General features: G+C 39.3%; 1 protein-coding gene and 1 long non-coding RNA gene across 2 annotated transcripts; one reads left to right on the top strand and one right to left on the bottom strand.

The window, feature by feature from the left end:
* Nucleotides 1–2,477: 2,477 nt before the first annotated feature.
* On the top strand, nucleotides 2,478–3,329 carry LOC119263816. The gene is made up of 2 exons (XR_005130544.1): nucleotides 2,478–2,541; nucleotides 2,905–3,329. It is a non-coding gene; the product is annotated as an uncharacterized LOC119263816 (long non-coding RNA).
* LOC108432916 (serine protease 23) lies at nucleotides 3,265–7,946 on the bottom strand. Its single transcript, XM_017707054.2, has 2 exons — nucleotides 7,615–7,946; nucleotides 3,265–5,395 (listed from the first exon to the last, which is right to left on the bottom strand). The coding sequence occupies exon 2, from the start codon at nucleotides 5,375–5,377 to the stop codon at nucleotides 4,208–4,210; it is 1,170 nt and encodes a 389-aa protein (XP_017562543.1). The 5' UTR covers nucleotides 5,378–5,395; nucleotides 7,615–7,946; the 3' UTR covers nucleotides 3,265–4,207.
* Between the last annotated feature and the right edge of the window lie 8,969 nt (nucleotides 7,947–16,915).

A 16,915-nucleotide genomic window follows, 5' to 3' on the forward strand; every position in this document is an offset into this window, starting at 1 on the left:
ATACACTACCTTAAAATTAGCAAACGTTTACATTCACCCAGGTTTGCGCTCTTGCAGTCAGAAATCTGCCTTGTGGTTTATGCTCAAAGACTGCAGTTCAAGTTCACAGGCTACAAGACAGCCCACATGCTTCACAGCAGTTTCTGCTTAATTTGACAGTTTCAATAGAGGCCTGTTTGACTCATCTCACCAAAGCAGGTCATGAATCCTGAGAATGACACCAGAATTTAGAATTGGTTTACCATCACTTACTTTAAACAAAACACTTTCCAACAGAGGAGCCTCAACCCAAAAAGGCAGCGGTGGGAGTGTGATGTGATTTGAGACTATGACATCAGAAACGCACAACCAAAGCCATATAAATGCATGTGGAAGATATGATTATGCACTGCATTGTACAGTAGACTAGTCTGGACCAAAACCTCTAAAATCATGTGGCATGGAGTTTGAAAAATAAATTCCTCCAAAATCGACACTGATCAACAGTTATGGGAAACATGTTTTCGACCCCTAAAGAGGGGTTACAATCGCACAAATCACAAACATTTCAGGCTAAAATGAATGGCAACTATTGAAAGAACACTGAAAAAGATTTGAATGTGTTTCTCTGTGTTGTTTTAGAGTAAATGTTAAGTTAAAATAATTATAAGAATACATGTTAATGTTAGCAATTGAATTGGCCTGATAACTGAATGTACAAAATTCTAAATCATGCATATGTTATAGAGCAGTTTCATAATTAGGTTTTACTACTTGAGTTGTGACGTATTTCACTTATAATGATAGAAAGTTTTAGACATGCAGATACTCAATAATAAGGTACTACAATGTCCAATACAATGTTGTTATTGTGGACACTGAAATACAGGCACTGCATTTTTGTTCAACAAGTTGTAGTTTCACCAGTCTCGCTTTCACAAGCTGCCACTATACTGTCACATTATGATCTCAAGTTTTATTTGGTGTTTGTACAGCTGCTTTATTGTAATATTGGTATGAGCATCTTCCCAGCTCACAGCAAACGTTCCAATGTTATCCTTTCATTCTCAATATGTTAGCAAGAGTACCAAGAGCCTACCACCCTCAAAATAGCTAGTGGAAACTAAAGATATAATGGGACCGTTAAAAAACAAGATTCCACACTACATGCCATTATGAGAAGAACCATCAGGAAAGTTTTTTTTTCCTCAAAATGTAAAACCACCATTATTGATATTTAAAAATAATATTCAGAGCACTACATATATGTTCATGTCTTATACATGTACCCTGCTGAAAAAATCATAGAAACCAAATCATAGAAATCATAGAAACCATTCAAAGTATCCTGGTTGGTTCCTGGTGGTGTCTAATAGCCACTAATGGTATTTAGTGATTTCCTGATGGGTTTACATCACCATGTAAAAAGATTAAACAGGTGTTCCAGCTCTGATTCCAGATGCATTTGATGGTTTCCTAAAGAGGTCTAAAGGTGACCTGCAGGAAGCTTGTGATTTATAATGAGAACCAATAATAAACAGTTCTCATTACAAAGCAAAGCCATCAGTTTTTAGGTCCTAATTGTTCAAATCTTTTTTTCAGCAGGGACGTAGTGTTGTTTTTTTTTCTTATGCAATATTGCAATAATTTCATAAACTGATAAAACATTTTTCCATTTTCAAATAATGGCATAGTAATATTTTTATATGTACAAGTAAATATATGTATTTTTTTTAATTGGTCTGCTCTGATTGACATTAAAGACTCCCAACCAGTGGTCCATAAAGGACACTTCCCAGAGGAACAATGTCTTTATTAATATTATCTCAAAGTAATGAAGCAAATTTAAATATTGTATTAATGAAAGATCACTGATTTCTGAATTCTAAACTCCCTTGGGAGAAAAGAGAAGATTAACATCAACATTTCATTCTGAGAAGTTCTGGTGATCAGGTGAGTTCTTCTACACTCACAGAAAGAGTTGTGTGATATAGAATAGAACTCTATAGAATACGATGAGATCTTTTCTTATGGAAATGTTATTCAGACTGGAGTGAGATGAGTCACACACTAAATAGTTAAGCCACGTGTGACACTATTTTGATCAAAGTGAGAAAATCTGAGTTATTTTTCAGGATCCAAATTTCAGAAGCAAGAGAAAATGGCCCACATGTCTCTCTGATTTCAAACTCCGTGTTTAGAAGAAGTTCCAGAGATCAATAGGAGATCTCATTTAGAATATTCCTTTCTCTGGGTCAGGACACTCACAGGAACATAATTTTCCCTTGAAGAGAGAAACAAACCTGTGATCTTTATGACTTTACACTTTACATAAGTCTGCAGAAGAGGTGCCCAGCCCTGGTCCTGGTGATGTACTCCAAGTCTCATCTAACACACCTGATCAGGTAACGAAGGCTTTCTGAACTCTCCTGGTCAGTGACTTATCAGGACTAGCAGTGGGCACACCGGGGCTCCGACTCAGTGCAGCTTCTATATATCTTTGCCAGTTTTGACTCAGAAGTGTGTCACACCAACGTTACAAAAGTGCCCCCTTGCAGGACAGTGAGTGATGGATTTTTCAATCTGGATGGACTTGGCTAGGTTAGCCTCAGGGAGCTAAATAGCTAGCCATACAAACTTTGCAATGCGAAATATATATATATTTTTGAGACGTCAGAACATACACACTAATTTTGTGAATAATTATGTCTGATGTCTGTGTCGTCTTTGTCCTTTGTTGCAGTCCTCAGCTTGCTGACTAGCATGCTAGCCAAAAAGTAATGGTGTGTCAGCAGCCAGGAAATGGAGTAGCTCAGTTTTGCTATATAACTCCCAGTTTTAACATCAACAGTTGAATACTATAGTTATTTTCAAGGTATAGTATTGCTATGGGTTATAACGGCACTGTTTGGGGGATTTAAACAGGGAACTGCAAGTGAAGTGTCCTGCTGGATTCTGCACCTCGGGCTCGTCTAACAAACGTTACTAATGAAACCGCTGTTAAGATGGCGTCCATCAGTCCATCACTCCCTCAAGGAAGAACGGCGAGGCCAAGTTGACGAGGGCTTGTGAAAATGAGTTCGGGTTGTCTGGTCTACTGCATCTCTGTCTGGACTTCATCACGAGATCATTTGTCCTCTGAGCCACACGGTGGAGCTACAGTTCCATTATAACAACGCATCACAATGACGTTCCCACCAAAAACGTACACCATTTTGAATTTTGGTGGGCCTCTTAGCTGTTTATCCCACGATAAAGGACTATAAGAAAAGAAAACGAGTGATGTACATCGTTTTGTTTATTAAAATATAAGCACTTCCAAAAAAATAAAATATATTCAATTCAATGTATCCCTCATCCCTGGTATTTGGTATTGGATCTCGCAAGTATTGGTTATTAAGAAAATAATTTTTATGCTGTGTATTATCTTGCTAAAGCTGTTGCAGTCACTACTTTTGTAGCTGTTTAATGTCAAAGATTTACCAGAATAATTTACCAGGTTATTCTTTGTTTTATCTATCACAGTCATCTAGTTTCTACACCCTTAAATAAGAATATGAGACAACAAACATAGTTAACTGATTCTCCTCTTTCCTTACACAACTCAGCATGATCAATTTAATCCACTATTGTGACAAGCAGTAGTACATTCAAAGAACTGACCAGGTTTGTGTTCTTGCCAATGGATGAAAAAAAATCACCACTATATTAGAAACAGATTAATATATCTAACAAAGATTATACACCATCCATCTAAACATCACAGTCTAACAATGAATCCATGCCAGGCATTTTTAACATTTCTGGGAAATATAATGAAATCATAACAAGAAGAAAAAGAAAGTACTTGACATTTTCTTTTTTATAGATATATAATGAGTACTGACGTGGCATGAAATAGGTGAAAGCCAGCCTTTACTTGTGTTACAGGCCTCAGCAGTGTTGGGTAACCCATGGATATTGTACAATGGAAGGCAAAGTAGTGGTTGTTACTTATTTAAATAAAGGTCCAATTCAAAGACAAAGGTGGTATCAGATCCAATTTGGATTAAATAACCTTGATAATCAAGTCCAGAATCTTGTGGTAACCTCTTGCCAAGGACTTTTGAATACAGTTGCCTTGCTCTGTGAAAAGATTGACCATAAAGTGCAGTTTCATGGGTCAGTTTTTCTTTCATGTCCTCCGGTCTTTCTTGCATTTCCAGCATTGTTCTTTTCATCATCTAGATCAGTCCTGACTGCAGTCTGCTCTGTTGCCATGTACCCAATAACAGATTTGAGCAAATTTCAACGGGGTAAAGCGCACAGCCACATTGTAGTCATGGTTCTCGCCATTGATTTCCAGCCACTGGTGTCCAGAAAAGATGCCGATAACTTTGCGTTCCCAGCGCTCCAGAGTGTTGTCCCACACGCGGCCATAGACTCCAGAACCACTGGCCCCAGGCCGGGCATCGCAGTGCTGGTAAATCAAGTCATTGGACTCATCCTCCACAGGGCAGAAACGATACACAAGCTCTCCTGGACGGTCACTGTCGAACCCAGAGAAATGAATACGTTTCCCAGCCAGGTCGTCAGATGTGGGAGCCACGGAAAGGCGCATGAAGGGCCTCCGATGGGCCCAGCGCAGCTCCAGGAGAGCATAGTCATAATCCATGCTGACATCCTGCTGTCCCTGGATCCAGCCTTTAGGCACCCGTGTCCTCTTGACTCTAACCCAGCGCACCAAAGGCTTCTTCAATGAGGTCTGGCCTTGCTTTGTGCTGTTAGTAGAAGGTGGGATAAGGAAGCCGACCCTGAGCTTGCGTGCACCTTTGACATAATCTTTCCCATCATGTACGCAGTGGGCAGCAGTCAGAACATGCTGCTGTGACACCAGAACCCCAGTGCAGCCTGTTGAGATGCGCACTGCTGTGGAGAAGGGGTAGTCCAGCAGGAAGTGATCACCGCGGATATTAAAGCGTCCATCTGGACCATAGATTTGCCTTCTCATCCTCTTGTGAGGGGAAGGTGGGGCTTTGTGCTTCTTTCTGATAGAAGGTGTGGGGATGATATCATAAACAATATCATCGTCATCATCCAGGTCCACAGTGGTTAGTGTACGGGAGCCATCAGCATAGAGCGTCTCGAAAGCTAGCTGCTCAGTTAGGTGCTCTTTGTCGATGTCCTCTCCCTTGTGGTAGCAGCTGGCGTTGCAGTGGGTGGTGAGGTCCAACTGGGCTTTTGCGCTGAAACGGGAACGGGACAGTGGCAAGGGGGTGTGATGCACCAGGGAGGGGACGTGAGGATGCTCAGACAGGTGACGTGGTGCTCTCACTGACAAAGAGCTGGATAAGAGAAGTAAGAGGAGAAGACCAGTAAGGCAGCAGTGGGCCAGACCCAGCACCCGGCACCATACCATGGTTGATATTTGAGGAACCTGAAATTAGACAGAGACACTAAATTATATGAATGTAGCAGTTTAACGATGAGAAAAGCTATTCAGAAGCTGTATCATATCTAAACAAAGCTTTGATGATAAGGTCAAAGTACACTATATGGACAAAAATATGTGGACACTGCTCATCATGCCTATTGAACTTGTTGGATACACCATTCCAAAACTGTGGCCATAAACTTGAAGTTTGTACCCAAAGGTGTTCATTGGTGTTGAGCTCACTTTAGTCCTTCCAGTCCCTCATCTAACCATGTGTTTACGGACCTTGCTTCTTGTACAGGGGAACTCTCATCCATGAAACTGTACTGCTGGCACTATGTATTCCAAAAGGTGGTGCTTTCTTGGCATCCATCAATCCCAGATTTCTCCATCAGACTGCTAGACAGATCTCTGTGACACTGCTCCGTGATTCATTACTTCAGAGAATTGTTTCCACTGCTCCAGAGTCCAGTAGTGGCATGTTTTAACCACTCCAACTGACGCTTAACATTGTGCAAAGTGATCTTAGCTGGTCAGCCATGGAAACCCATTTCATGAAGTTCCCAATGCACAGTTCTTGTGCAGACATTGCTTCCAGAGGCAGTTTAGAACTCTGTAGTAAGTTATGCAACAGAGAATAGATGTTTTTGTATGTGCTACACACCTCAACACTGAGCTCTTCAGTATGACCCATTCTACTGCCAGTGTTTGACTATGGAGATTGCAAGGTTATTCGCTTGACTTTATATATCTGTTAGCAGTGGGTGTGGCTGAAACACCTGAACTCTAATTATGAGGAATGTCCACACACTTTTGGCCATATATGTGTGTTTGATATATACACTGGTCAAAGTATCACTATATAAACACAATGTATTGAAACTGACCATAAGCTTGCATTTTGGGGCATTTATTAGACTTTTAATAGCATAATTACTGTAAAGTAATTAGTGTGGTACATCCTTACATGAATACTATGAAACCACAGTCTCACTTTTTTTTTCTCTGGACATTTTAAAAAGGCTATTTCAGTTTGATTTCCTTTAGTTTAATAAACACCATTTTAGCACCTACATACATATTTGCCTTTTTTCTTTCTTGCATAGATGATTTTTTTAAAAACTATTTTCAATGAAGGACAAGTCTCTTTACTATGCGGTCATATGAGTCATGCACAGACAGAAAATATAACAAATCATGTTGGGACAAGACTGCAGGTGTCTTAGTAGGTGTAATACAGTGAGGAGTCAAGATTTTACATTGCTTCAGAAGACAGATTCATTATTTTAAAACTCATAAATATGTGTGATAAATATTTATTTCTTAAGCCTCTGGGACAGATTTTTTTAACTACAAGAGAAATGTAAAAGTGTTCAGAGCTATGGAAAGTCAAGCAAAATGTATTTATGCTTTATCTAGGTGAGTCCCACTGAGATTAAAAATGAACAGTTAGTATTGAGTATAGTTCATGTCGTATTTTTTTCACTGCCACTGCTAAAGCAAGTCTTCAAATAGTGACATTACTGTCTTATGAGTTAAAGAAAATACTATAAATATGGCAAATGAACATTATTTTTAAATGGGGGGGGGGGTAACTGGGCACTCTGGGCCCATAACATGAGTGAGTACTCTATTATCTGACTTGCCACAATACCTCAAACTACACTAAAATGTAGAACAAATGAACAGACGTAGGCCTGATTTTTGTCAACCTGTTAGATAATATTCATTTATTAATTTAAATAGACTAGAAATGAGCGACTCAGTAAACTTCCCCAAACTTGTTCTAACTCTGTATCTGACCCCTTTGTGAAACGAAGAAGCCTTTCTGGAATTCACTGCAAACAACCTGTTTCCCAGCACGAACGCCCAGCTCGCCTTTTGTTATCCTCCCATCATGAATAGATGGCCTGGCCTTGTCCTTCAATTCAGAGAACACACCCAGTGTTTACCTCCCCTCACTTGCATTGAAACTGGACAAACTAACAAGTGGCGATGTGCAGATGCGCAGGCAGCAGCTCGGGTTACGAAGTTTCAACACCAGACAAATATTTGCGCTTCCCGCATTTACAGCCGGTACAGCCGCTCACTAACGCGATCATTTAAAGATTAACAGGCTACGGGGTTATATGGATGCGCTGCTTTTAAAGAGCCTACGATGACCTTCATTCAACACATTTCATAACGTTTTAACCATCAGGAATTAAGGGGAAATACTCCACCTTGTAGATGAGTAAAGTGGCTTTTTAAATCCAAATCCAGTTTTTCTGTCCAAGTGCACCGGCTCTCCCAGCTCGGAGCTTTCCTCCCATGCTGTCTGCGCTGCTGTGTGACAGGTTTTGCCCTGAACTTCCACGCTAACCCTCACACTGACCACCGGACCTTCACATCGCCTGAGACTCCATCACTTCCTTCACTCTCCTCAGTGCCACACTCGCTTAATGACTCTTCCGTTCAGACTCGACTGCAACTGTGTTGTGCTGAAGTATCTCCAGTCAGACAGCCGAGGGTGAATGTTGGTTGCTGAGCCCACCTTCGCGGTCCCAGCGCCGCTGCAGACTTGTTTTTTCCCCACCCGTATTCCGACAAACCCCGCCTCGGGGGGTCGCGCTAAACAGCAGTTTGTACTTTCAGACGAAGACTGGCTAGTACTGGTGCATACTTAAGATGTAGTTTATGAGTAAGAAATACTATCCATCCATAAATCTAATCATAAACTATCACAGCATCAGAATATGAACCACTAGGCTACTAGCCAGCCAATGTGCATGAATATGAACTATACTAGCCAATCAGAATGGAGAAATATGGACTACCACCCAGTCACAGCGCAGGACTATGATCTAGTAGCCATGAGTTACTAGCACAGGAGACAAAACTACTAATCACGTGTATAAACTGTCAATCATAGTACAGGGATATTAACTACTTGTAAATCATGATGTACGAATACAAACTACTGGGCAATTTCTAGCACAGAAGAATGAACTTCTGGCTAATCCAAGTAGAAGAAAATGAACTAATAGCCATGAACTACAAATATAGCATACATGTACAATCATAGTATAGGCCTTAGTGTACAAACTACTATCTAAACATAGCATAAGTGTACAAACCACTAGCCAATGATAATATGTGTACAAATTACTGATCATAGAATAAGTGAACAGACTACCGGCCAATCATAGTTTAAATGTGCAAAGTACATCACAGAACAGGTGTGTAAACCATGGGAGCAGGAACTACTAGCAGAGGGGTAATAGAATATGGGGTGTGTGTGTGTGTGTCTCTATTGTAAATTTAATACAATAAGCAGTGATTTTATGTATGTCAGTGTTTTCGTTGAACCCTTTCCAAACCTCTCCTCATGGCAGTCCAGCATTACCTGGTTTGACTAATCAATACTTCATTAAGTTAAATTAAATGTTCCAGTGAACAAATCTATGTGATGCTGGAGGCATCGAAGGGAATCCTGAAAACTCCGGAAATCTAACTAGCTCATATGAGCTACTTTTTTAACACCAAGAAATTCTTGTTACTTTTACTGCATTGATGTTTGTTTGCCTTTATAATGCTGTTATATATGTGTTTTAGAGGCAGTAACACACATATTGCCCAGATAAATGGGTTTAAACTGCGTGCTTAGGTCTTTAAAACATTTGCGTGCTACTGCATGTGAATAGGAAATGTGGTAAAGTTCACTGATGAGAAGATGATCTGAGGAGGATGACCTTTTTCAGTCTAAAAATGCTAGAATCTGAAAGTGGCTATAATTTAATACTGAGTCATGATTATTTTGTGGTCTGCAGTATGCTACAAGCAAAGTCTCTGCCTGAGACTGAAGCAAATTCTACTGTGTCTTGTGAAGAATGACAGCCAAGGAAAGATGGCTGGAGGATGTGTTTTTCCCTTACTGCAGCTTAAACGCACTGTGTCATAGATCAGAGTGAAGATATTGTGTGTGCATTCCATTTTTTGGCATTAAGCCTGACTCTCTAAGGTGAGAAAAGCAAAATTAGCCTGCATTGACTACAAGACCTGGGCTACTGTTTTGGAAAGACATAATACAGAAATATCTGAGCATGCTGCAGTTACGATTGCATCTTGAGTCCATTTTGGAGTCTTTACGCCGCCTGCCCTGACCTGCGTAGACAGGCTACTTGACGGGAGATTGCAAAAATGTCATTGTGTCTAGAAAACTGCTTTCTACTTCTCAGATCCGTGATAGAAAATAAGGGTCTTTTCTCACTGTCAAGTTCTGCACCAAGTAATTTGCTCAGGAATTCCAAGCTCTTTCCAACAAAAGGTTTCTATTATGCAGATTTCTTGGTTTTTGTCCTGCTCTTGCTGAAAAACATAACAAGGAGCCCAACAGATGTGGTTATTGTCAATACAGCACTGCTAAGTGATCAAGCTAATCAGTGTGTGTTCAGATAGACTGTCTTATTTAATGCAAGATCTGGGTAACACATGCCTACATTACACACTCAAAGCAGAGTTTGGCTACAATGAAAAAAGGAATGGACTGGAATGACGATGGAAATGTGTACATCATTTTGTTACTATGTAAACTGAGAGATAAAATGATGTTGATGTAATATACTCCACTGTGCAAAAGCCTTAGGGATCTCAGAAAATGTAAATAATTAAATACAAAAAGACTTTAATCTGGGCAGAAGGCATTTCATCATGTCCAAAGAAAAATGTGCATCTGCCAAAAGGTAACATCACAGGAGAAGGCAAAATGTTCATTATTTTCTAATGTAAGTACACATAAGGAGATCCAGTCAATTCTGGAGTTTTTCTGTTGGTTCACTCATCACAAAATTTTCACACAATGTGAAAATTTAGAAGAATAAATAGAAGAATAAAAGCCAACATATATATATATATATGTTGTTGGAAGAAAACCTCGTATCTCCATTTTTGTTGTTTTTGCCATAATTTGAAAATGGATGTTGTCCTTTACATTCTGTGTTAAAAGAAGAAATGGCCCAAAAACGACATGGTAAAATTCTGTTTCCATTCACTTACATTAAAAGAAGAGTAGGATTTTTCCTACTTTTTCCTACGTTTTTCCTACTTAGTTTTTCTGAGGTTTTCCAATAAACCTCAGAAAAACTAAGCATAATAGCAGCTCAGCCACAGCAAAGAACTACACATATCAGAACCAGAACCGCACATTCTCTGCACACACCACAGAACAGGTTTGATTTCAGCTTTCGCTCCAACACCCTTCACTCAACATTGCACTCTCCCCTAAATGGAAATGCTCTGCTGGAATACCCTCAGGTAAGATTGTGGCAGTAGAGAGCAGACAACAAATGAAGCTGGAGTCTGAATTTTTTGGTTCCACCTTAAATGGTGCAGCAGCTACATTCTGCAGCTTGAGTCTGTATGTAACTGCTGCACTATTTAAGATGGAATGGGAACATTTAAAAAAGAAACTGGCAAATAGGAAGCTGATTCCAGCATCATTAAAAACAAACTTCATTAAGCCCAGCCAAAGCTTATTTACTGTGATATTTAAGATGGTTTGGCATTTATTGAATGATGGCTTGTTCATTTATTTGATAATTGCATAAGGCAAACTACTTTGAAGCATTGCCAGATGAGGTGGCAAAAAGCATTAATAACTGACTTCTATCACCAGCAGATCATCTCAACTTTTTTTTACACAAATACCATCATATACTATTTATCCCAGTGAAATGTCAGGAAGGTATTAAAGTTTGAAAACATAGATAATCCCGAAGCCTATATTCAACCCTGATACTCGAACACATTCACTCCTGGAATAAGTTGTCTGTTCAACAGGAAGCTAACCCAGTTTCCTGAGGATCATGAGAAGAAGAAAAGTAAATATTTTGTATTATTTTATTGTTATTGATATTATTATTTATTGATATTGTGATATGGACTGACAAGATTACCTCAAAAGGTCAATCCTCTTACCCACATTATAGACTCAAAGCAAATTATTCAATTAAAGCTGTACTATGTATGTTTTAGGATTTGAAGGCATCTCTGGTGGAAATGTCTAATTGCACATATGTGGAAGAACTTTTTGTAATGTTGGTTATGCCTCAGAGTACCCAAGGGGATGGATTTGAAGATAGCAAGCACTCTGAAAGAGAACTCAGTCAAAACTTGCTCAAGGACCCGTCTTGGTGAAGTATGTGAGTGAACTGTCCACTATTGTCACAATATCTTTATCAACAGAATGCTGATTTTGCATTTGAGACAAACATCAAGCCAGACTTTCTTCTTGGGCCTGTGCTGTGATGAACATATGAACATGAACATACAAAACATATGATGTGGTCCACAATGCTCTTGCAAAATCTGACCCCACACATCTGACGTTTAAATATTATTTCAGGCTGCAGCGAACACACACACAATATTTAGTGTGTGCTTTTTCTCTTTTTTCCTTGGAATGTCCTTAATGTCCTCATAATATTAACATGGATGCTAGTTAACCACATTTTGTTTATTTGCTAATTTAATGCTAAAAACTATTTTTTTTTTAATTCTGTTGCTCATTTAAGCCATGGTCAGAAAAGAAGCCTTGTGAAAAATGAGATGTTCCTAACACATTCTTGAATGGGTAAATGCATGTTTTCTTTGATTCAGTATTGAAACATGGTGAAAAAAAATAAAAATTTTTTTTAAGAGTTACTATGTGCTAAATAGCATCTCAATCGTGGAATCACCTGCATAAAGATTCCAAAGAGGCTCTTCTATGGCATCGCTCCAAAAACCCTTTATTTTTTAAAGTGTAGCACAAAAGTGCTAAAATCTTGGAGGTATTTGAGTAAGCCAAGTGCAAATGTGCAATACCACAGCACAACATGGTCCGGTGATAGTATCGTTCACCAGCCTCTGGGTCACTGTGGGTGAACAAGATTCTGTTGGTTTTGGCAGTGATGCGATTCATTCTCTTCTTTCCCCCTCAGTCTGAACTTTCCTCTTTCTCATGCTCAGATATTCCAAATCTCACTTCTTATCTAACATCCAGACATTTTTTTTTCCATTTTGCAGTACAAGTCATTCTAACCCACTGGTATTTACCGTGCTCTTTTGCAGTTTGCGATAAGGGACCAGGGTGTGCTGGATGCGGCCTACAACTCTTTCAACCGTCAGGAATCCACCGCCTTGGACGTTCCCCAGCTCAGTGTACAGTGGGGCTCTTGTTCTTGACCTGTCCTGGCTTCACATCTCTCAGGGGAGGGAAGGGGGAAGAGAAAAGAGAAAGAGCTCACCGTAAGCAGGGGGCTTTGTCAGTGAGCCCCCTATTTTCCCCAAAGCCGCTCTTTTATCACCTCCAGCTTCAGACAGGAGCCCTCGGCCACGGTGGCCTTTCCCTATCTCAGCTGGGCTCACTTCTAATGGTTCTCTCTCCTCCAGTGTTAACTCAGGCAGACAGAGAGGAGCTTTCAGTGAAGGACAGTGGAGAGTGTTGGTGTTCAGAATAGAAGAGTCTGCTTTTACAAATCACTTCACACCTCAGAAATTTGAAACTGCCCTTGTTGCACAAAAGGTAGACAGCCGATGATTAAGTTGCAAAATATTAGAGAAAAACTGCTTATGTTGCAAGTGCTAATTTTTAAAATGTTTGCCAATTACAGATGCGCGATTTGTTGGTCTGCTTGCTTTTTTAAAAGATGTGCATATCAATTTAAGCAATGCATGAAACTGCAGTGAAATGCTGATCCATTCAGTACTCACAAGTCATTTAAAGTGGAATTCTACAATTTTCTCAAAATGTCTGTAAAATCCTGTCTTTGTGATGTTAACAAAGCCATTCAAGAGTGATTTGAAGCCAATGATGTGACAGACGTTGTGGGCTAGCCAATTTCAGGGAAGGCACTAGCCACCCTATGCATGAACCAGACATATGAAGTATTTCATGCCTCTAAAAGCTACTTCACAGACAGTTATTCAGTGAAATGGTTATAAATACTTTCCCTGATGCTTGATACATTGTTTTACAATAGTTTTACTTAAAAAATAAAGTTTTTGGCACAAAGTGTACTTTTAAAATACAAGAAGTACATGAGGGTGGTTATGAGGCAAAAAGTTTTCCATTATTTTATTATTATTAACAGTATATATAAGACTGAAAACATGTAGGTTCACTGGTCATTTTGGACAATAAGTGTTGAAGACATTGAGACCCCTGGTTCCTATCAACACCACCCCTCTAATATCCTGTGTCACACCAAAACATTCCAAATGGCTCTGAATGTGTACTTCCAACGATTTAATTATGCCGAAATTCCTCTTCAGCTTGCAAGAAGTTGTACACGTTGCATGAGCGAGTTAGCGCAGGATATGTGTGAGCAAGCATACCTTAAATTGCCATGGAAATTCTTGGGTTACGGAGCACAAGCCCAAGCCTGTGAGACTGAGCCTCAGAAACATTCCCAAGTCAATATGCACCATTACAGGTGACCCAAGCCTCATGGATTATGTGCACATAGGGCAGATGACAGCAGAGGTTTTTGTCTCACATTGTAAGATGAGAAGGATAATGGACTCTGGGCTTTTCTATACCACCCTGTCTTTCAGAGCACTTCAGAGAATTAGTGTGCCTGTCTGTTCACAGCGCAGGCATGTATAAGCTATTAAGTGCGCATGTACAAAGGGTGTAAATGTTTGACCTCTCAACGATTCAATTTAACTCAATTATGATTCTTTATGAAATGATTCAGTGTATCATGAAACCCCAGATCTTATCACAGATTTAGCTTATTTACAGGCTCATGTCTTACAAGGACACAAATTGTCATTAGTTATGTTTCCAGACGCTTTCTGTACAAACTGCAGGAAATAACATAAAAATTTTTTTTTAATGAAATTCACTTTTAGTGACAAAAATGCTTTATGTAACACATTGTGTTCACGAGTTTTGGTTTCTTAATAAAAACAGGCTTTGACATGTTTCCATCTCTAATAAGTTACAACTTGTGTACCTTTGGTTTTCCTTGCATCCCCATAACCATTTGTTTATTATTATTATTATTATTATTATTATTATTATAACTGTTACCTGAGAGGTCATGTTTCTCTACAATATAGAGCTGCTTGAGCACTTTCCATTTAGAAAGGCTGTACCCCTTTTTGGATAACTTTTTGCAAGAGCTAAAAAAAGGGACAGCATTCCTTTAAAAGTCTGTCACCTCCTTTTCTGTTTAGCCATACCTCTCCACCATGCTGTTTTGGTTCATTTATGGTTATTTGCATAACGGAAATTTGTCACATGATGACAAATTTATGAATACTTCCAGTCTTTAAAAAAAAATCTAAATTAAGTTTTTGTAACATGCAGGTATTGAAAGAGAGTTGAAAAACAAAGATTTGTTGAAAATCATAAAATATTCCCACCAACTTCTGTTTCCATTAGCCAACATTGGCAAACATTTTGAGCAAAATGAAAAATCCTTTGAATGAAACCATAACGTAGTGAAGCATCACTTTCATGAAGCACCAATAGCTATTTCGTTGCTAATAGTGCCACCTTGTGGAGAATCCTCAGCCTGCTAAATGTGAGTTAGTGAGTGAGTTATAAGTAAGGTCAGTGAGGTGCTTCACATCTGAAAATATGCTGTATACACAGCATTTAAACAAGGCAGCTGTTGACACAGCATTTAAACACTCTTTATATTGTCAGTACATTCTTTTAAACCAAATTCTTCTTTATTTTGGCAAAATTACAAATGAGCACTTTATTGAACATTATTATAATCAATCATTATCCATTTTAACAATCCAAAACTAATGCAGTCAAATCACCACCATTATGTACAGTTCTTAAAAATACCCAACATAACACATTATGAACACCCTCTTTGCTTCCCATCTCTCTTTCATTTGATACCCTCTCAGAACAGCCTACAGTCTACTGTCAGCCTCTGTCCAGGTGCAGAGTGCCACTGTGGTGGGTTAGAGCGTTCTGCACTGTGAATAACTCAGCTGACAGTGAGGCTCACTCTGCCCCAGTCTTCTGAGCAAAGTGGGGATTACTAACAAGATCAGAGGGCTCCCTCTGTACTCTTTAATCTGTTAATTGGCCTCAGATTCAAGCGAGTGACTTGGACTCCCAACAGTAGAAGGAACCTTTCATAACAATAGCTGCTGTGCTTGACCCTCTCCCACCATACACTGTCACTCAGAACTGAACGTGGCCTCCGGAATGCGTGGCTTCCAGTTACAGCAGGAGACCTGAGCCGTGAACCCAAACAATGTCCCCTTTCTGCACCCTTCCATTTTATGCTTCCTTTTATCGTCTCTTAATTTTTATTAGTTCTCTCCCGTGTTCTACACTGAAGGGCCCCTTGTCCTCCCATAAGGCCCTACACTCTGTATTCTGACTCTTTTCATCTCCTACTGTTACCTCCTTCCGAATGTTTTACCCCCTCCAACTTCATCACAATGCAGCTGTCCACACTGAATCTTGCTGACCATTTGACCATTCTTGTTGTTATGACTACACTCTTACTCAGAAAATCATGAAGGCTTAGTAAGTAAAATCAACGTAGATCCAGCCAATATGTCTAACATTTCTTATAATGAGATTATTTTAGTTATGTCTGGTCAGTTTGAACTGTTTTTGAGTCATTTGCCAATGACACAAATCACATTAGATACAATAAAAGGTAAAATGTCTAGAAATAGGTAGAATAATTATATAATATTCCTAGAACGATCAAATTTCATATATTGTATGAAATACAGAAATGTGAAATAAAAATATTGAGAAGCTTATTAAGATCATTTCATTTGCTATACATTATTTTGCAGGATAGAAAATTCTGATACAAAAGGTCTTCTTTGTAATGATGCCACAGAACCAGTTTTGTTCCTTTTTGATGCCCCATAAACATTTTTTATAACAAATCATTTTGTTAAAGTTCTTCCATGAGGTCCTCTTGTGATGTTTACACAGTTTTGGTGGCATCACAAATCACATTTTTGACAGTTTAGTTTCCATATATGAAATTGATCCATATATGAACTTCTGTTGGTCTGAAAAGTTAATGCTACATTTTGAAACTTCCCAAACCCATTATAAAAGTTAAAAAAGTAAAAAAGTGAGGACATTTATTCAAGACATGAGCACTTTAAAGAATCTCCATATTATGTAAAAGTGTGGCGCACAGGTCAAACTTAGCTTGGACATCTGATTTGGCCCACCAGAATGTGGCCCCTTAATCCTTTATCCAGTAAGACAACATATATATTCTTATGCTTTTATAAGTTATAGCTTTTTATTTTTTGTACAGATTTTACAGGTAGTATGTTATGCACCCCTGTGTCTGTGTGGGCTTCCTCCAGGTGCTCCGGTTTCCTCCCACAGTCCGAAGACATGCAGTCAGGCACGGACATGTTAAATTACCCCAAGGTGTGAGTGTGTGTGTGAATGTGTATGTCTGTCTGTCTGCCTGCCCTGCGATGGACTGGTGACCTCTCCAGGGTGTATCCTGCCTTCCACCCAATGGCTGCTGGGATAGGCTCCAG

The sequence above is a fragment of the Pygocentrus nattereri genome, chromosome 8 (assembly GCF_015220715.1).
Source record: "Pygocentrus nattereri isolate fPygNat1 chromosome 8, fPygNat1.pri, whole genome shotgun sequence".
Classification (NCBI taxonomy): Eukaryota; Metazoa; Chordata; class Actinopteri; order Characiformes; family Serrasalmidae; genus Pygocentrus; species Pygocentrus nattereri.

Coding starts and splice junctions, on each gene's coding strand:
- LOC108432916 (XM_017707054.2), bottom strand. CDS start 5,377: ATGGTATGGTGCCGGGTGCTGGGTCTGGCCCACTGCTGCCTTACTGGT.